Raw genomic sequence first — 21,766 nt, forward strand, 5'->3', positions numbered from 1 at the left:
TCTGGTCATCCAACGTGGTTTTGTATTCCCTTCTAGGCGGTTTAGGAAGGCACTAACCAATGTTTACTATACACCAGCTTTCAGATCCACGAATGGTCAGCGACTCACTCAGTGAGTGAATGAGCGAGAAATTATCATAAGTTCAATCGCTAGTCAGTCAAGTAACATCCGATCAGAGCCATTGTGATCAATTCTGGTTCAATAAACATCGATGAACGAGACAAAAGTAAGCAAAACCTTTATCCAAGATCACACACTGCTGAGGGCATTACTGCGTAGCCTGTCTCTGTTGGTGCTGTGATAATACCGTCGTTTATGCTGAGCTGTACTAGGATAGCAATTGGAGCTGTGTAATGCGCTCATTCTTCATATGATAAGCGTATCTATACAGGGAATCCGTTACGATGTATTTAAGTATGGTTTGGAGCTAGCACGCATGAACCATTTGGTGGTACTTTTGTGGTACGTTTGTTGTTTGCAGAGACGATTTGCCGACATAGTCGCTTCCCTAACTAATTTCAGCGCCGCGTGGAAATTTATTACTTGACAGCGGCAACGGCGTTAGTCCACGTTCGGTAGCGTAACAGTATCAGCCGCAGTAACCGTAATAACAGTACAGATGGCAGCAAAGCTTATGCGAACGAAATTTGTTCCAGATAATTCTACATAACGTGCACATTACTATTAAAAGTACCCTCAATTTTATGTCACAATCCGCTACTAAGTTTTAGTAGGACGGCTGGTGCCCAGCACAAAGCTAATTGTGTTTGTTGTCCCTCTTCGACATGCGGCTTACATAGACTTTTAATGTTTACAGACAGACGTGATTTGATCAAACTACCACAGATGTTGTTTGTTGTGACCGTCCTCACTTGCGATGTCCTGTGCCTGTTTTTGCATAAAATAAAGACCAGGACAGCTTTTATAGCAGACCACCGATGCACCAGATGTATGTATGCATATATAGTAGAACGTGAATGAAAGATCGATTCTTGTGCTTTGTGAAATTCTGTCTCATGAATGATGCCGGCACTATTCAGATATTCAACAACCCTATTACGGTTACCGCTACGACTATTAGTGAGTTCTTTTATAATTAATATAACCACGCATACTGGTATTGTACACCTCGGCCGCTGTTTCATATGAATATCTCACAATGCTAACGACAAACACCCAGTGTTCCCATAGGTATCACAACCGATTTGGGGCGCAACTATTTACTGTCTAACATTTGTATGCAATGTACACGGCGACGTCCACCCGTCGTGCAGTGGATCCTTCACCGGCAATGCGCTCGAACCGAATCCCTCAAAAAAAAATAGAAAGCCAAAGATAATAGTAGACGGCCTAATATAGGTGTTTAATGTAAATGATGTGATAACTTGCTCATCGCAAATATTTAATTACTACTGTTCTTATAATTAACAATATAAGCAGGTTATCTCACATCTCAAATTATTGTAGTTAAATGCAGCGGCCGTTAGATCATTGACTACTATCGATAAGAGTCCTTCTTCAATAGTCGGGCCTGCGATAAAGCAGAAGAGAGAAAAGCAATTATCATCAATGCCTTGATCAGTCACATGACGTTATGGGCGTAGATCGTTATACTATGTTATTATTGGAAAGAACACAGAAACGTTGGTAAGAGATTACATAGTGTAGCAATGAAGGAAACGACACTTCTTGCTGGTCCGATGCAGTTGTTACTTCGGTCATACGACATTCAATTTCATGCATCCTCTTAGCGGTTAAACTTGACAATGGATACTACTCGGTAATGCTACGGTGCGACTACATCAACGTTCATGAATCGTATCACTCACCTACCAAAATGATCCCTTAGATGAAAAAAAGTGCTTCAGATGTCTACCGCAAGGTATGTGTGGCTCGACCACACATCGGTTCGGCTTATTGCTACTACAATAGACTTTATTGTACACGCACGGCTACACTGTTGTGTTGACACGAAACGATAAATATAGACTTATATTATACACGTACCTATGCTCAAATCAGCGTTGAATGCACACTTTTATAGTAGATTGGCACTGATCGTTAGACCAAAAGATAATGCTGTACATATTAATCACGCTACTGAATTCCGCCGCTTTGCTTCTCCAAGTCGGTTTTCACTCTAATAGGTATTCGTGTAAAATCTCCACCTTTATCGAACGGGCTAAACAACGGCGTCGCACTATGAGCTAAATGAACGTTTCGAGTTTTATATTACTCCCGGTACTGCCTTGGTACGGCAGCTGTTTCGGACGACTGGCTCTTTCGTGGTCAAAAGGAAGCGTTGCTACATCCGGCTTCGATCCGAGTCCACAGCCTAGGAAGAGTGACTACTACTACAAAGTTTAGGAATAGGCCTAGTAGACAAACACGTTACCACTGGGTCGTCGCGGAAAAGCCTGATCAGGAGCTGGCTCAATAAAGCAACTTCTAACCCAACGACACCAACAACCGGAGTTTAATTTGTGCTTAATATACCAGTAAGCTTGGATTGTACTATATGTTCCAATCAAGTGATTCTAACCTAAAGAATAACCGGAAAAAAACGCTTGATCTTGTTATGCGCTTCGTGCATCTGCCATTTAAAATGTAACGCACACCACGATAGCCATGTGGCAGGCTTGCATTGCATCTGCTGCGGTTTTATTATTACCATCAGCCACGCTAATATATAACGGCATCAAACTGGCCGAACAGGAACTGGCGGCTCCCGGATTTTTCCATTCTGGAGTTGAAAACTAACCAGACCTGTCTTCTTTTTCTTTCTTTTCGCGTGGTTACTATGACCGCCACTGTGGCGGGCTAGTGCTCGTGACAGCTGTGCTGCTGCGGCCGAATAAATGTTGTTATCGGTAGGAATCCGTTTGTAGTTTTCCAGGGCGTCTTCACACAGACCAACATGTTGCTGCTGTCCAGCTGTTCATAGGCCTCTTCAGCTCTTCTAGGGTCTTCGCACCTGTTTCCCTCAGCAGAGTAACCTGAGTCTTAGGGGTCAAGCCGAAGCTGTCTGCTCTGGATTTAAGCAGCCGAACAAACAAACAAATCAGTTAAAAAGCACAGCTAATCCTTTTTCCTAAAAGTATCATGCATTTAAAAGACTACGAAAAGCTATTAGGCGATGACTATAAGAAGGTAAGCTTTTGTCTGGTTTTACCTGCACTAGCTTCTCAATTCCATGCATTTTTTCTTATCCTGATAACCTGACAGCTTCGTTAGATGAGTCTCCAAGACATGTTTCAAGTGTTAAGGTATGAGCCGGGCGTACGACGGCAGGGGGTTCGCTCCAAACTTCCAATACTTCTACTTCCAACATTCGTCCTGAAGCAGAAACAAAAAAAGGGCAATTAGGTCGATGTCAGTGCATTTTCCTTGCGAGCAAAAGGTGACTAACGAAACCACATCCTGCGTGTCGGCACTGAAGTACGAGAAATTGTAACTCAATCATATATATATATATATATATTGTAAAGTGACACTTACATTTCATTACAAGCATTCATATTGAAGTGTATATAGCATTTCCACTACTTGGTTAGATAACAGTTAGCTAACGATGCCGGTGCGTAAGTAAGCCAAAGTCGCAACCTAATATAATAATCAAATAACTTATTATTTTGCTTTTTAAATCGTCGTGTACTATCATAAAATGTGTAGCGTACTTCAAAAATGAAATAGTGATTACAGTGAAACTGTATAACGACCTTGCTATAGAATATGTGCCTTTAGCTACAATTTGCCTAGTTGGCCTACAACGATGTTAGCGTGGATCGTAAAGCGTACCCCCTTCCCGCCCCTCTCGACCCTTCCAGTAATAGCAAATCTGAAGAAGAAGAAGAAGAATATAAAAAAAATTGCCCATAAACGTTCGTTTTCATAAATTATTACAAGGCAGTATTAATGATCCGTTTATCAGTGTCGAAGAATACGGATTAGCTATTGTCACCGTACGTTGCCGGTCGTAGCCGTACAGCCACGATGTCGCAGTTGTTACATCGATAATATCCAGCATAGCGAAACGGCACGATACATTTATCCTGGAATTTTACGTATTTCTTATCTCGTTCGTTGTAGCGTTCTTCATTTTGGCACAGCACTGTTTGCTGCTTTTTTTTCTCGTGACTTTTTACGGCTCTAAATATTGTGCCTATTTACTTTAGTTCGATTTCGTAATCGACAGCGATTACCGTAATGATAACAACGATACGAGCCATATTTACTAGTAGCTATAGTACGAACCAATGCTGTGCTAAAACTAATTACGAGTGTTATTCTAAATATTGCATTATCTAGTTGTACCAATGTATCGAGTATTGATATCAGAAAGACGGTAATCACCGGCTTGCAAATGAAAATTATTGCGATTTTGTTGTATTTTAAATATGTGCTCTCATTCAGCTGTTCGATATCGTTATATCTGTAAAATTAATTCTTTTTAGATATATATATATATATCTAGATATATATCGTTCGCACGTCCAGAGTGAGGAATAGCGCTATACAATTGCATAAATCAAATGTCGTGGCAGATCATGCAAGTCTGATATGATTTTGACTAGCCCTGAAATCGAATGTAGAATTCCTATGTTTAGTCATAGAGACCTGCGTAAGGGCGAGGGAGGCAGTAAAAAGTCCGATTACGCAAGGGACAGGTTGCAATGGAAATGTGCGTGGACTTGAGCAAGGGGCAGTTGTTCATAATTATCGTTCAACTGTGATTTTTGCAATATTGAATTTTGCCCCTTTGCTGGAAAAAAAATTTTTTTTACGTAATTTTTGGAAGAGATGTTTTGAAATATTTTCAGGTTTGTACTGTAACAGAAGATAACTAACACTTCCATTGGAAAAAAATAAACGTTTTAATTGGGCAGGTTCCTTCTCGTTTGTATACATATATACATATTGGTCGAATCGATGCTACGAAACGCATATGACAAACAAATAGTAGAAAATGTCCTTCATAATTTCGGACACAAATCAGCTCTCATCTAACCTTTTGCATTACCAAAACGAACAAGGCATTTGACCCATAAGCATGTGATCCGGTTCGATTCCCAACCTGGCCAATGAGATTGCTTTAGCGCTACTTCAATTGTCAGTAAAAAAAAACTACACTCACATTTGCCATAGGACGTATTGGCAATTACGAGGATAGTAGTGCGAGAGGATTTAGCTTTGACAAAGGCGATGGATCTTCTGATCTTTATCGAAAGACCTACGATGGGCTCGTTATACCCTTCTATTTACATCTGTTTCAATTAACCTCTTAGTTATTTCGTGTTCATCGCATAATTCCGAAGACTTGAATGAGGCGTATCACTCTGAATTGTTTCTTCCAGTATCGCATTCAGCGTGAGGTCTGTCTATGCGATAAATATAATCGAAGCACTCTTGTCTAAACAAAATTCAAAGTAGCTCATGTGTAGACATAATTTATTCGGTTCGTTTGTTTGTTTGTTATTATTATATAACATTTTCGCTTATGTACACATTGCATAAATTTTTGACTACTTTTTCCAGAAAAAAATTGGCAATAAATTCAATCCACTTAACAATATAAGTGCGAACTATGTGTGTGTATATTGGTAGCATAGGGCCCGAGTGCCCCTTTGGCAGTTAGCTGTGTAGAATGATAGACGAAACAGTTTCAGAACTTCACTAGTTGTTTAACAATTAACTTATTATCTATTAGTTACGATTTTCAACTCTAACTGAATTCAACTCGGTGTCTAATACGTAAGTTCTCTAATGCGCGGCATACCGAACTCTGAATAGTTCCAGCTATACCAGAGATGGCAGAAAGTTACCTTTCCCCAAACAAACATTAATAAATCACTTTCAAATCTAATTCTACCATTGATTATTCTGCCGCTCCGCAATAATCCATTAAGCACATGTCTCAGTTACATTCATACGACCATCATTCATATCACTTTGTAACGTCTTTGGAAATTAATCGTTACCAGTGCTCTAATATCTTTCCACCGTTCTGGGTCTTCCCAGTTCCGACCCCTTTTAATACTGAAGTTGTCCCTTTTCATCCCACCTACTCTATTTTATCGATGGTGGCCGTATTCATACCCGCCGCTATAGGTAACTGGGTTAGCGATGTAGTGGGCATTAGCCGGATGCGATGAGACGGTTCCAGGCTCATTTGTATGAACCGTAGCGTGGAATCCATGAGCATCAGCGATATATTCAACGCGACGAGAAATTCCGTGAGCATCAGTAAACGAATACGAACCCTTCTTAATGTTTTGTTTGTCCGAAATTTCATGGCGGGATTGTTTGTTGCCGTATTCATCGATGATTTCGTAGCCGAATTTGTAAGGCTGCGGAGAGTAAATCTCATGGTGTTCATATGTACCTCCAGCATAATCGGCTTCATCTTCGTATCCGCCGAGGTTACCTGCTCTGGCCATCATGGCCACACAAGCAAAGGCTGCGAAAATCTAAAATCAGACACAAAAAATAATCGTGATAGAAATAAACTTGTAAAATAATAATGATAAAATACATAGGCTAGCTGGCTAGCTAGCTAGCTAGCTAGCTGCGTTGCAAAAAATAAGTATTCATACTTATTTTTTATAGATCGAGTTTGGATATTTTTTTTGAAAATTCATAATTTCTATTTATTTTCTTATTCGCTGCACTTTTTCTTACTACGTAGTTTTAAAACGCTAAAGTTTCGTAGCGCCGGCAGTAAAAAATAAGTTCGTCTGTAATATTGTCGCTGTTTACCGTTAATAGTGCTATTTAGTGTCTTATAAAGTGTGCAATTGCTAGTAAGCTTTTAGAATCGTCGAAAGTGAAAGGAAGTTATTTATAAATACGCCTTAGCGCGAAACGTTGCTTAGAAAGTACATATAAACATGAACGATGGGTAGAGTAAAAACGTTACGGTATTGGTAGTAGCTTACAAGGCTGTCACTGTCCCTAAGCAGACTGACAGTTGACAATCACGTTTACTTATCCACTCGGTTCTGTGTATATCTTATAGAGATCATGTTAGAGAAAAGGAAGAAGCTGGTATGGAGCTCTTAAGGTCCAAGGTCAGGCTGTTTTGAGGTTGACGCAGGCACAGCTACGTTAACAGATAATGAAGAAAATAAAGTATCCGTTAATGAAAAGCCACATGCACTGAGTAAAGGCACAAATGTGTACGCAATGATGATGATGATGATGATGACGGCGTCGGTTCTGATGGTGCTGATAAGTGCTGGAATGCCGTTATACTTAGGATCACCTTAACAACAGCTTGTAACAGCAACAGCAGAGGTAAGGTTTAGAGGTTATCCTTGGGTGCACGAATCCCGCGGTGATCAGTAGGTAAAAGCAATTACTAAAAAAGTACACTCTACAGCCACGAAAATAGTAGCTTGGCAACTTTCGTAGATTCTGCCCCGATGATAGAGGAGAAGTAGAGGCCTTGGTATAGTCGCAGGATAGGATACATCAGCTCGTTAAAACTCGACGTGCTGTTTTAGAGCGCGTATACGTGCTTTGGAAACTGTGTAGAGGCTATTATGTACGACGTTTGTTGTAACTTTGCGGGCGCCGGTTAGCTTTACCTTGAACATTTTTGTGGTTTGTTCGTTCCTGATGTCTGAATGATGTTTGTCGTGTTTCTCGGTCCCATTTTAAACGATTGCCAACGTCGCGGTCCGGCCAGCCCTCGACTGTGGATAACGCTCAAGACCCACCCGATCGAGCAGAGCGCCATCTAGTGGAAGGTCCGGACTGCGGGAAGACCGCGATGCCATTAGTTAGCACTGTGATAAGATCTAGAGAAGAAAGAAAGAAGCAGATTGTGGTAATAACAAAGACAACCGAAGACAAAAGAATTAACGCCTCACGACAGGGAGACTAACTGAGCACGCGGATCTCTTCAAAGTCGCACCGATTCTCGCATCAATCTGGTGTTCTGCTAATTTATTCGATATGCGTTGAGAAACAAAAACGTAATAGTAGTTGCAGTAAGAGTAGGGCTAATGCTAATAGAGCAATAAGTCTAAGAAATGCAAAAGATATCTTTGGTCGGCGCGTTTCGGTGCAGCTTGTTGGACGACGGATAACGGCATAACCCGGGGCAAAGTTCTGTACATTGTTCTGTATGCGCGCACACAACAAACGGCGATCAAGCTGTTAGACCAATACAGCACATGGATGAATATAGTTTATTTGGATAGGTAAATTCGATAACAATTTTTGCCGGTCCTACTATCGCCACCTGCATAGTGCCACGGTAGCAGCAGAATATTAAATGAAGCGCCAGTACATCCCGTGCTAGGCAGCCAGTCGATCGTGACAGAAAAAAAGCAGGGATTGGTTACGTTCCATTAATGGAGATATCGGGCGGGGCGAAGGATACACTTAACGTTTACAGAGCTATCGTTCAGTATTGTTTTCATTGTCATATATAGAACCAGCGGGAACGGCTGGACACATCTCAATACCGAAAGTTTTTACGCAGCTGAACGCGGACGGAGTAAGCGTGATATTTAATGGCCACATATTGGGCCTCACAGTAGTAATGAAACTCAAACAATAGTACTATATGTATTCGTTTGTGAACGCCCGCATAAAGAGCAACAACGAATGGCGCCGCCGGCAGTCCACCGGTCGAGAATAACAGTAATGGGAAAGGTAGAAATGTTCCAAAAAGCCGTTTTCCACTATCTCTTTCCACAGACGGATGCTGATCAGACGTCTTTGCCTGATTATTTTATTCAATCAAGCGCTTGTCACTCATGATAATTTTCCACCTGTACGCAGTCAGCATGAAGATTAACATCAATCGCAGCTGAACTGAAGATTCATCGGGAACTACAATAGCTAGGCAAATTTGGCTGTTCGTAATATGATGTAACTGTTCTGTTTTGTATGACTGTGACAAAGAAACAAATGTGGTGCCAATGAAATAAATGCGTTTCTGTCTTCTTCCAGCTTAAATGGACCTAACGTACTTCACGGCTGAGGTTACTTATATTCTCAAAATGATTTCTCCGCAGTATTCTCACCAAGTACTTGAGAAACCATTTCACATTAAAGAGAGTTAATTAAAATATTTCTTCAACTTATTTATGAGCGTAAAATAGCTAATAGAAGTGTATCGAGGGAACGTGCTGACCGCTTTTTAAATCGGCCGGACAGCGAGGGCAGAATCTGCAAATATTGGGGGCAAATGTAGTATGGCAAAACATATTGTTTTCTACTGACGAAATATTATCATCTGCTATTAACGCAAAAACTATGTTGGTCTTTAATAGAAACTCGTTGAAGCTACCGCGTAGGCGCGTCTACGCGATCATGCAATGCGTACAGAGAGAGTGCTCGCTTGAAAACTCTATTTGCTTTATAACAGAACAAAATGAAAAGATGCAAAACCGTCGTGTGTAAAAGAAAAATCAAATAAAAGAGGATTCATAGAATATAGTGTCTGTGTGGTCAGGAAGCAATTCGAACCTGTTCAGAGCCGTATAATGAAATCGTGTACAGCCTGATGGCTTTTATAAAATCAACGTTTTCAGCTTTACGTACTAATAGGCATTGCGTTCATTCCGCCTATCAAATGTCTGTTAACCTTTAGCATAATTTATCGCACTGGGTTGGGTCTGACTGCCAAATAATCAGGACACCAATGTTAACTAGCTCTCAGCGTATACTTGAAATGCGTTTTTGTTTTGATATCAAGTAGAAATTGTCACGAAGAAATCGGCCCACTTTCTTCTAGCTGGGCCGCTCCGCCTCCCTCGGACTTTTGTTATATCACGACATCCCGTTATATCTTCGTATGTGTGCTTGTTAAAAACATTATTATTTTTAATAGATATGCACAGCCTAGTGTGTGACAGTTCATTAGTGGCCGTCACTGTTTGTGTGTGTGTTTGTGCGGATATGTATATATGGAAAAGCTTACGAGATAGCTATAAACTGGTAATATGGTCGAGATAGGAAACGCGTAACATTATTACAATGCTGTATTAAACCTACTGTTAAATTTACCGTTGTTCAATACCATGGGCGACACGAATCCTTTTCAACAGAATTATGCCATTGGGATACACCGTTCTGAGCAGCTACCGCCGAAAACCGACTGTTTACCACTCGCGGACTGTATGTAATATAAACGTAGATGTTGACAAGTAACATGATTACAATATTTATATAAAATCATGCAAATAATCTATCGTCCACTCATATGTTTCATGTGAACCCAATCACAATCGTAGCTAAAATAGGCATGCGCGTAAGAAAAACAGTGTCGTATGGCCTTTTTTAGTTTTTTTTCTCTTCTTCTAATAATTCCAACGTATTTGGACAACAACGTAAAATATTCCAGCGTATAAAAATAGGATACAGTGTGATCAGGTACATTTAGCCAGGTTGCAAAACTGCGGCATAGAAATCGCGATTTGCTCAAAAATGTTAAAGGAAGAGATATTTGAAGCTTTTATCAGAAAAACGCCGTCCATTAATCGGTTTGCACTTCATTAATTTTTCGATGAAGTTCCTTATAGTCCATCAACGTTAGCTCTCACTATAGTCTCCATTCGCCTGCGTAACTGGCTAACTGCCAAGTTGGACTGAAGTCGATATCGCCATTTCGTTACGTTTTGTAATCCCCTTTGCCTGCGCCTCCCAGTTCATTCTCAGTAGATAGAGTGGAGGCCATGTTGTTGTCTGCTTTTTGTATGTTACATCTGTACTTTATAACGGTGCTTTGTATTATGTCAAAATACATATTTTACATTACCCCCCTCCACCTCCCCACTCCCCCCGCCCCGCCCTGCTCAGCTCCCCCATATTCCACTCGATAAATACATAACACTTAGATATAATGAGGCGAGGCTAACGGTAATTAGGATCCATTTATGACAGCGGGGGCGGTAGCAACAATAACAGCAGAAATAAGAAGGAAAGTAGATGTTTTTGACCTTTCCTACCTACCAAGTAAAAAGCGTTTCCCCTGTTGCACTAAATTCGCAGTTTACTAAAGCGAGTTGAGAACTAATCCGAGTCATGATCCATTCTCGTTTGTTTGGGGCACGATGTTTTCATATGGGCGTTTGCGTATCTGACATGTCATCGCAGACGAACGTCAAGCCAGTACTGACAATTTGAAGATGACTATTATAATTACTAGACTAGAGCACAGACGACATTCACCGATAATGCGTGGGTCATCCGCCCCCCCCCCCCACATCCTCAGACGTCGCAATTCATTTTCTTTCATTCAAATAACTACTACAGTTACTATAACTGTTGCCCTCTGTGTTTCACAACTGGAGGGGACAGTCATTCCGGCTTTGCTTGGCTGGTACGTTAAATTTCTTAAGAACTGCAACGCCAGTGAACGAAAACGATGACAAAGCCAGCCGCTAGCAGCTGGACTCGCAACAGCGGCTTAAAATGACCAACGTGCCCGACTCGTCTAAAGAAGATCAAGTGGCGTCCCCTCAATATTTCCAGGAACCCTTAAATGGGCGCCATTTAGTGTATCCTTCCCAATTCGACCTGGGTAGCCGTTGAAGTAGGAGAAAATAAAAAATCGCGTAACGTCATCATCGATACATTGTACTATCATATGATCAACTATTGCTACAACTGGCTAGTTCAATGTATAACGTTATATGTGTAGACAATATTTTTTTTAACCCCCTTGCGATCCGTCCCCTTTTGCTGCGTGATGCCGCGCCGATCTACTGGAATACTTGGTATTATTCGTATATACACTGCGATTTCGTCACCGGTACTGGGGCGCTCGTAACGACCAACTAAGTCAATGGCAATTGTGTCATTGCATAATATTATGTGCTCTGAGCGCGTAATAGACGGAGTTTTACCTGGGCAATGAAAAATGGCAACATGGAACTATTGATGAAGCGGAGTGGACGGGCGAGGATTTATTCTGCCAAGTGAGATCCGGGGCTGCTAGATCTGCGGACAAATCGCTTGATCTGTTCTATAGTACTTTAAGCCTGTTAGTGGCTCGCCGTCGAAGTTAATCCGTTGAAACTTGTTTCCTGACTTCTGAAGTGCTGTTTCGCGCCTGCTTTAAGAAGTTGCGGCTTTAATATGGGTCGTTCGAATAAGCAACGCCTTGCGAGTTCGTTCCAATGGATCTATTTAGAATAACCAAAATTAACTATAGAATCTTTACAAGGCTGGTTTTTCATTTGTAAATGGCATTGTTTTTTTCAATCGATCGATTTCTTCATTCTTCACGTTCGTCATAGAACTTTCTCCTATTTATATATACCTGTTCGCTAACGAAATAGAAAGCTAGCTTAATGATACCTGCTCGTGTGCCTATCAATGACACGATTTGACGCTCCTGGTTTGTCGATAGCAACTGTGCAGAGATATGTCGACGGCTAGCAGCGTCAAAGATATCGAAGCTAATTTCAGTTGGCGACAACCGCGAGACCTGTGCTACTGTCAACGGTAATCGCTCGACAAACAAACTACCTGGCCGGCCATTTTCCTCTGCACATGTTTTTTTGTTGTCGTTGTCGTTGTTGTTGTTGTTATTACTTAACGACGCAATAAGAACGCAAAAAGAGAAGTCTAAATGCTGCTAAATTTAATTTTTATATATACTCACCGTACCTATCGAAGCTATGTTATTATAGAGCATATTCAAATGTTGCGCGCACTTATCCGGCTGATTGACTGACTTCAGACAGCTCGAAATAGTAGGTCGCCGCACCGATTTACAGTAGCCACTCCTCAGTCAAATCGCAGAAATAATTATGTAACCAGCAGATAATATAGCGGTAGCGGAATTATTGCATTTAGTTTTTACTCCTGGGCCGCTAGGTAGGCGTTGAAGATACGTTCCTTTCAATGGCTTTCTAGGCAGAAACCCGGGAAATAAATGTAAGTGTTGATACAAAAAAAAAAATACAAATAATAATTGCCCTCGTACCCTGGTCGAAGATTAGCGAACTTTGATGTTGTTTAATAGACTATTCAACCGGTTGGATCATCATTCACTTAGTATACATCGAAAGAGTTTCATGAAATTTCGTTGGGACTACAGCCTTGTTCACTGCTTCAGCAATATGTCCTGAAATTGTCCGACGTTGGAGTTTTTTCTTGCTGAGCCTCAAACTTAGAACCAACGACTAAATATAATGGGGGAGAGGAGGAGGGGCGTGGAAATAACTTTGAATTATATTCATCTAAATGTAATAGTTATTTATATTGACGATGTTATATACTAAGAATAATACAAGCATATAAAGCATTCAATTTAATATTTCATCGGGGTGACATATTAATCTCCCGAGGCATAATTATATTGCCATTTCGTTCAAATTTAACTTAAAAGTTAAAGTGAATAAGATAAGTTCTTAGCACATACTTATTTGACGAATATATTTTTCAGGTGTATTTATAGAAATTACTTTAATTTCCTCTCGTATCGCTCATTACAGTCAATATCATTCTTAACCGTCAACTTACTTGTTCTCTAAATTATGTATTCTTTTTTTTCTCTCTTTATGTACACATATCCATGTATTCCTGCGTGCTGTACAAATAACCAAAGCCTTTTTGACGCAGCTTTGTAGCAATTTTTTAATGCAATGGGCCATTTACGCGTCACATGAAATTTAGCCTGGCTGTTGCGTATAACCATGTTTATTTTTTAGAAAAATACTAGATCTCAACTATTATCTTCTATTGTAGAATAGACCGCACGCATATTGAAAATTAAAAGGAACACCCTATTTATTTGGATTTCTCGCTCTCAGTTTAATTGACAGCACGATTTGTACAGTATTACCTCACACACTATATATATATATAGGTACTTCTATTTTATTTAAAAAATTCCAAATAAATATTATCAAGCTGGACTTCTCTTGGTTTTTGCTTTATACAAACCTATGAAATGGATAAGAATTAAAACTCAGCAGCTCAAAAATGTCTTTGTCAACGGCCGAATCGGGCGCAGTTTTCAGGCGATGCGTTCAGTAGTTGTCTGTGTTTTTTGCCGTTTTGGCAAATGCGTGACTGGTGTGTCGTAAGTAGAACTTTTTCAGCGTGACATAGTTAAACAACAACAATGTGTAAATAAAAGCTACGAATGGTGGCCAAATGCAGATTTCGCCTAGACACGCTAGCCAGTTCCAACACACATCAAGCAAATAAATCAATAGCGGCAGATCAGAGCGAAGACAAGTTATTAATAACGAAGTTCTGTTAAATGTTCTGCTTGATTAGCAAGTTCTTTAGTTGTTCCGTGTAGCAAGGTAATATTGCGTAGAAGGACGCGCTTGTTTCGATTTTCGTTACTTTTGTACTTTTCACATTTTTTAAACTCGAAACTTCGAGGCGAGCTTTTTCTTAAGGCTTTCCCTCAAGCGCTTCTCCCCTGCGCCGGTGATAATACGTTTGTGTCACAAATCGAATGACGATCGAACGATCGTTTGTTGCCAAGTTTTCCTCTACGCACCGCCTTGTCATGTCGTTCTGTTAGTGTTTATAAGCAGTTAAAATTAGGAATAGCTATGCTGGTCTACAAACGAAGGCCAGACCACAGACGGCTTCAGCGTTCGCTCAGAGACGTCCGCTATACGTCGAAAGAGAGATCATGTTCGTCCAATTGTATTCTGTTTCATTTAGCAAGTCGCATACCTTGAACCAACACAGCAGTAATGGCTGTCATTTGATTCACTGCTATCGTAAAAATAAAGGTCTTATTTAGTTATTTATTGCTGATTGTGACCATTATTTCGGAACATTAAATCACTTGAAAATAACAGGATTATGTTCCTGATGATTAGTTCAAACTTCGATTAAGCCACGTGCTTTATTCTAGATAGGAACAGATGCGTGACTTCAGACAGTCGTTTCAGAAGTAGCTAATGCAGAACTACGTGCAAGACAGCTTGTAACAATGAACATATGTATTGTTGATTTCTAAAAACCTGTGAACAAATTCCCGATTCGAAATAGGGCCAAATTTTACGGATTTGACCGAACATCGCACGCCGACTCGTTCTGCATCGGACATCAGATACCGGTTACACCATACGCTCTTACAGAGCGGCTCCGAGATGATGTCGCCGTTGACTTTTCTTCCTCACTCTTCCTTTGTTTTTCGCCGGGCCATTTAGTAAATCTTCCTGGACATCAACGCATCGAGTACCAACATGAATCGAATTTGCGTTTATTTCGCTGTCAACATTTTCAAATATCAGTTGCGTTCATCGCCATACCTTTGCGATTTGCCACTCAATAAAGCTGCAACTATGATTCAATTGTCTGCGCCAGCTTCATAGTTTAATTGAAAAGCGTTTAGTAAATATTTACGGACGATTTTTGCCGTCAGGTTAGATTACGTTTACTGAGAGTATAATCTGAACATTCACATCTCTTTTTTTTGGGGGTGCTTCCATACCTTCGGTTTCCAGCTTAGCTTGTCCAACTAGTTAGATCAAGCTGTGAAGCAATAGACAGGCGTTAATGAAGCGGGTGGTAATCGAATTACCGCATCTCTATATCCCGAACACTTTGTTAGTCCTTCAGAAATTCGAAGTTTGTGAAAAGTGTGTCGAGAGGTAGAGAAGCTGGTATCCATTGTCTGTCGGCTAGTGATGATGAGTCAGTGCACCTTCCTGTATACGTAACTGTTTCGGTCTACGCACGTCTATGTGATGCCGGCCGAAGGTCAGTTTGATTTTGAGATAGTGGATAGATTCGAACTACGGAACTCAATTAGATACTGTCCCAATGCTCACTCAAACAAGCTACCTACAAAGTCGATTCAAAGTGAAGGATGAAGGAAGAGGCAACACATGGAAACTTTGCCGACTGCTACACGTCAATACTTCAATGTCTTCATGATGTTATGTCACTCCCAACAGCTTTGGTCCAGTACAGATTGCCCATTGCTCCATTTAGTTCATAGATCAGTTGGACGACGGAACGATTTCGAAATGAAGTCGGTGCCGGCAGATTCGACAGAGCTACCCTCTATCAAGCGCCTTGATACTTACCAAATGTCATTGTCACCATTTGATTTCTCATGAAATTTTTTTACCGTTGTCTGTCGCACCGGTGCTGTGTATTTTTCTATATTTATCTTAATCAGAAAGAGCTCTGACGCATAAGGCGATGTTAATGCGGCTGATGATAGCGAGTCAATAATGTTCGGTCCGTCAAATCGTCAAACGCGAAATCTTAGTACGACCTTCTCGGAATGTTTGTGGAGCAGATGGGCCCAAACGAAGGTCGGTGGAGGCAATCGAACGAAAAAATAACCCAGTAAACTCTACTATACTAATCTGCTAAAAAAGAGAAAAATGGCATTTTGTTGCAGATGCAAGCCCTAATGTAGGAGTAATTTCACACTGAATAAACTAATGCTTTAATTATTGCTAGTCGGAAACATTGATCTGAAATATTACTCAACATGTCATCATGAGATCTGCAACAGCGTTGCAATTACGGTGTTTTCAATGCAGTGTATGTCCACCGATCGGATAAGTAGTTAGTATAACTGATTATAGCCTTTCGAAAATAGACGTTTCTCCTTACGTCGTATAATTCTACTTTCGGCTAACTAAAATTCAGAAGACATAAGTTCTGATTCGAAGTCGCTCAGTGGTCCATAGAAAGACTAAGGGTTTCTACTCTAAAATTTTTCACAAGAAGCTAAATGTTGGGTGTGGTCATACCGAGACTATTTTCTTAATTCGGCTGCAATCGTACAACCGTTGTAGACAATCGCCTTTGCTTAGCAATGTATTATCCTAAAGACGGAAGGGCATCGTTCCCGGAAAAACATTATTGTCTTAGGCCATTTTATGCTTCCAATTTGCGCGGTAAATTTCGAATGATCTCAATGTTATTAATTATTATTTGTAATGTTATTGATAGTCACTCGCTAGCTAGATAATTAGTTGAAATAGCAAAACGTATTGTAACACAGTTGCCTATCTATATGTAGTGATGATATTGGTGCATCACAATGATTTTTACCGATTTGGCTATGGATGGCTTGGATTGGATTTATGGAAGTAAAGCATCATTAGACGATTCGTAAGTGGATATTTTCTTTAATATGCACATAGGACCTATTTTTTTTTATTTGGATTTTCGCTATACGAAACTTATCACGAAGCCGGGATGCTAATTATCGTTCTGCAATTGCCTATCAATATATACAAGTACGTCATCGTTTTCGCACCATCAGCTTTGATAATCTGTTAACTACTGAATTGCTTTAGGTATTGGTATGTTTCAGATATTGCTATCTTTGTGCAGGACATTTTCTAGGAACAAACAACTAGTATTGAACATATACCGGGAACATCTTCGGTTGGACTCGGTTCTGAGATGGGAGATAAACTGATATACCGTTTGCCGATGTTGTGCGTATGAAAGCATCCTGAGTTTTTTTATTTGATTATTCGGTGTAACGGATAGCAGGCTCGCGACAACGAAGCGTTGCCTAAAAATGGGAACGAATTAACTATCTTCGTGACCTGGAGGACACGATCCGATTAGCGATTATTAATTACATTTACTTTGCGTCTACTTGATATTCAAGTGTAAATTCATCCTTGGCCTTTTGTCCTATTTTCACCCAGTGAGCAGGTCAAGTCAAAGCACTGGTCACTGCCACACTAATTCGCTTACGTGCTAAGCATTACCTTGTCCTATCGTTCTTTGTGTCGATCGCAACAATTCTTTAAAATAGCGCTATTTGAGTTTATATCGCTACGACAGCTGAGGACAGATCATCAGTGGTCAGAGGACAGGACAAACATTTATAAATTTTGGTAATTTGCCCCATTTCGGTCCATGATTAGCCTGACTATGATGTGTGCTCCCGTTGCTGTAAATAGCTAAAAAAATGCTGTAAATAGCTAGTAAAAAAACAATGATGCTAGCGTCATCATGATCTTTTCATCAGCCCTTTTCAAAAGCTTCGTTGTTCTTCACCGATATTTAATGGGTGACATTATAAACGAAAGCGTCTTATTTCCAGAGCATGGGACACCAGCATTCTCGGGAAGTGAGAGATAGCCCCATCGTTGGGGGGGACTGAACGCAACATGAAGATTCACAGAAGCACAAACGGGGCAAACATTTCTACAGATTTATAGCAACAAATAGACGAGAATCGAAGTAGCCGAACATTGACACAGCCGAAATTAAATTGTATTGGCCAAATACGCTACCTAAAGCGTTAAATAGTGCTTTAATGTCACAAAACGGTCGCAGCTACTGCAAATTCGTTTGCGATCTCATATAGAAGTAATAGCTACAAACAAAACAGATAAATATTGTATTTAGGTAACGACCTGCCGTAATTATATTTTTCTATAGAAGAAGGCATAACTTACAGATATAGTTTTAGACTATTACCTAACATGTCTGCGTATTATATTATATAGTACGGTATATTGGAAATAATTTGCAATATTGTAAACGGCACAATTGAAAATGAGTCAATCAACGGATGACAGAAAACAGCTGAACTACTGGAGATACCTAACCTAACCTAACACTCAATAACAAAATGGAATTCCTTCATACCAATAAACTTTTCTGCCAAGAGACGCTTGCCGCGATTAAATGCCGCGACTCAATTCACCCATCACACTCCAGCAGATACCGTTACGTTCCTAAACGCTTTGTCTCTTTATGCTCCTATTCGTGCCGTTACTGCCATTACTATCTTCTCTGCTTCTGCAGTTAGATTGTATACTGGAATCGTTTTTGTGCTGGACGAAGTGGCCGTGGTCAACGCGGTTTTTCTGTATTTCGGCAAACACTAACGAAATAAGCAAAACTATTGCCGTTCGAAAGCATCTGTCATGCAGTAGCTGTTATATTGTCGTTATTGCTGCTACTGTCAATTTGGATTGGCATTTACCTGTCAACTAGCGGCATAATACATTTCTCTACTAATGCTTAACCCGCAATGTTGATAACGGTCACAGTCCTACCGTAGTGTTGTTCCGTTTCTAAGTGGAGATAGTAGGACTGGCCAGGGTACGCGAACACCTTTTTGGAGCTTATCCGTTATTGTATACTTGATTGTTGAGGTTTCTTCATGCCGGCCGGCCGGCCTAAATGAGTGAACGGCCGTTGACGCACTGTATATTATACACCTGCATTTAGGAAATGACCTGTAAGCCGAAAGTGTTTTAATTGTTGGTGGGTGATGAAAGCGAACGAGAACCACTGTCGAATAAGCACATTTCTGACAGATTCCTACGTTTAGCGCAAAACGTAGGACTGAGACAAAAATAAAGGATGCGAGTATTTATTAGGTAGTGTTTAAGTAGCCTAGGTATCACGCCATAGCAACACCTTTGTCAAACATGGTAAAATAAAAGCTGCCTTTGTAATGAGTACGAGAAACATTTCTCTTTTTCTAGACACAACGAAAAAGCCTAGGCCAAGCCCAAGCTGAATACCTACCCTACAATGTGTACAGAATATGTGTTTTGCATCACCACGCTCAGCACCACGAACTCTATACGACTAATGGTACCACTCCTATCTAAAATGTACAGTATACCCAATTAATAGGGGCATTTTCGCTGGAAGGGTTTTTGTATGTCCATGTAAAAGGTCACTATTGTTTGGTTTTGCAAACCTGGGAAGGCTTTTAAATCTTAAAAAAAAAACTTCGATATATGTATGTGCTTCTAAGGTGCTCAAACGAAGCAAAGTCCCGATACGTGCTTAGACATAACATATTCCTTGTAGTGTTGTATAATAAACATATTAAAGTAAAAAAGGGAAATGTGCTTTTTCTTTTTGTTCTTATTGCATCTAAGTTGACTTAGGATCGATTATCCTGATAATTATCGTATAGGATGTCGCATGGAAGACAGCACTATGGGCTATACCATTGACCAATAAACGAATGATCTTAGCTACAGTGAGTCATAATTGAGCGGCTAACGTTTATCGTACGTTTAGAAAAGTCATTACGTCGTATCGAAAATTCACTATTGTCGGGGCTCATTTTTATACCGTTAATCGACACCTTGAAGCTTGGCGTTTGCCTGGACAGAATTTGACCTTGGGCTATAGTGGTCCTTGACCACCAACCATGCATTGCTCGACAATCGACAAAATGCATTTCATTTTTTTTGTTTTTGAGGCTACGGATCAGTGATTCGTATCCTAGCTAATCTGCGATAAGTACTTTTCTTCTAAGCAGCGGCCATTGTTTAATGCAATGCCACCTGCCTGCAAAGACCGGAGCATCAAACACGTTGAGAATGGCCGGGATTATTATTAACTGTTTAAAAGATTTTGAATCTTTAATTCTATGATGGTGCTCCGAATAGTCATTTTATGCTTTGATGACTCCTAATGCTAGCGTGTCTAAAAAATACTCTGTATTTTATGCAGACTCTTGCCTATGGTAAACTTTACATATGGCTGACTCTGGCTGGTGAGGAAGTATTATAATTCACAATGCACGTTCATATAATATAACCGTGACGCCTCTAAGTTGGACTACTTACCTTTTGTCCTTTTATCTATTGTATATGTAGCGCATATCTATTGTATTTGTTGAGTATTACATCAGTTGCTCTCATGGTTAGAACTGCCCGACTCTAGACGAATCGGAGATGTTGCTTCGAGGAACGGTCTTAGCGGTTAGGCAACTGCTTACCGATTTGAAATACTTGAAGTGAGTTAGGCCAATACTAAGGAAACCTCGCTAATGTGCCTTAAACCCAATACCTACAAACGAACGTAAACTTTAACATCATCGTGTTCGCAGACTTGCAATATCAACTAAGAATTATTGTCTTTATTTTGAGCAAAGAAGGAACTTTCTCTATTGATCTTTCTGTAACTTACCTAACCTAAAACTAAGGAGACAATTTAAAGCTGGGCAACTCAGTTTCAGTTAGTCTGGGCCTTGGAAGGGTCCACACTGTCTGGTCGTTGTTTTAGCATACCGTTAGTTTAGCTATATATGGACCTCTTTAATAGGATACAATATCGATAAATCTATTATGTATTCTTTATGCAATGCAGAAAGCGATTAGCTGGGACCTTAGTACAGTTCGAGCTTGCTGCACCGGTTTCATGCTAATACTGGGTCTTTAGGCTAGCAAGCGCATCTTTATTACAGCAACCAAATTGATGAGTCTATTTGAAGTACTCTGTGGATCCATAACCCGATCAGCTTTTTCATGCTGGAATTGCTTATCAATAACATTCAGACAGGGTGAAGCTTATATATATATACATTTAGAAGAAGCTATTTCGATCCACGGATTGCTATCGGTCTAATCTGCTTTCTACAGATTTTTTAATAATTGAGGTAATCAGTAAAAAAATTTTTGAAAGATCTCGGGCTGCCTCAAAACAGTGGACAGCGAACAGTTTATAACTAAGTTTCTCGTATCAGTACAAACTTGGTACGCAAACAGAAAGAACGACATAAAATATTAATGAGTATTACTATTATGTATGGGTAACGCCGTATTTTAGCTGAGGCTGACCTAGAGCATTATTACAACACGCGCTACAGAAATAAAAGGGAATAGTAAAAACATTTTCAAGCTACAATATAGATAGGGCGTTTTCAATGTTGTTTGTAATACTGCTGGGCTTGATTTTAATAAAATAAGACAGCGTAACTGTTGTGACATGAGACTGTTTTTCATACATCTATTTGGCGTTTTTACAAGGATGCTATCTTACGGCGTTCAGAAAAGTATGCAGCCAATCTTACGAAACTGTGTAGCAA

General features: G+C 40.1%; 1 protein-coding gene across 3 annotated transcripts in view; it reads left to right on the forward strand.

The window, feature by feature from the left end:
- LOC111244142 (uncharacterized) overlaps positions 1–21,766 on the forward strand; it is a 99,993-nt gene that overhangs the window by 19,523 nt on the left and 58,704 nt on the right. The window contains exon 1 of one of the 3 annotated variants that reach the window (XM_086981359.1): positions 579–949. The exons of 1 other annotated variant lie outside the window; for it this stretch is intronic. In XM_086981359.1, coding sequence (XP_086837485.1) covers positions 808–949 — 142 coding nt within the window. In that variant the 5' untranslated portion in view covers positions 579–807. Of the gene's footprint in view, positions 1–578; positions 950–21,766 lie in introns of those variants that run through there. One more of the 3 variants, XM_086981355.1, reaches the window with a different exon arrangement.

The sequence above is a fragment of the Varroa destructor genome, unplaced genomic scaffold, assembly GCF_002443255.2.
Source record: "Varroa destructor unplaced genomic scaffold, Vdes_3.0 BEIS01000002.1, whole genome shotgun sequence".
Classification (NCBI taxonomy): Eukaryota; Metazoa; Arthropoda; class Arachnida; order Mesostigmata; family Varroidae; genus Varroa; species Varroa destructor.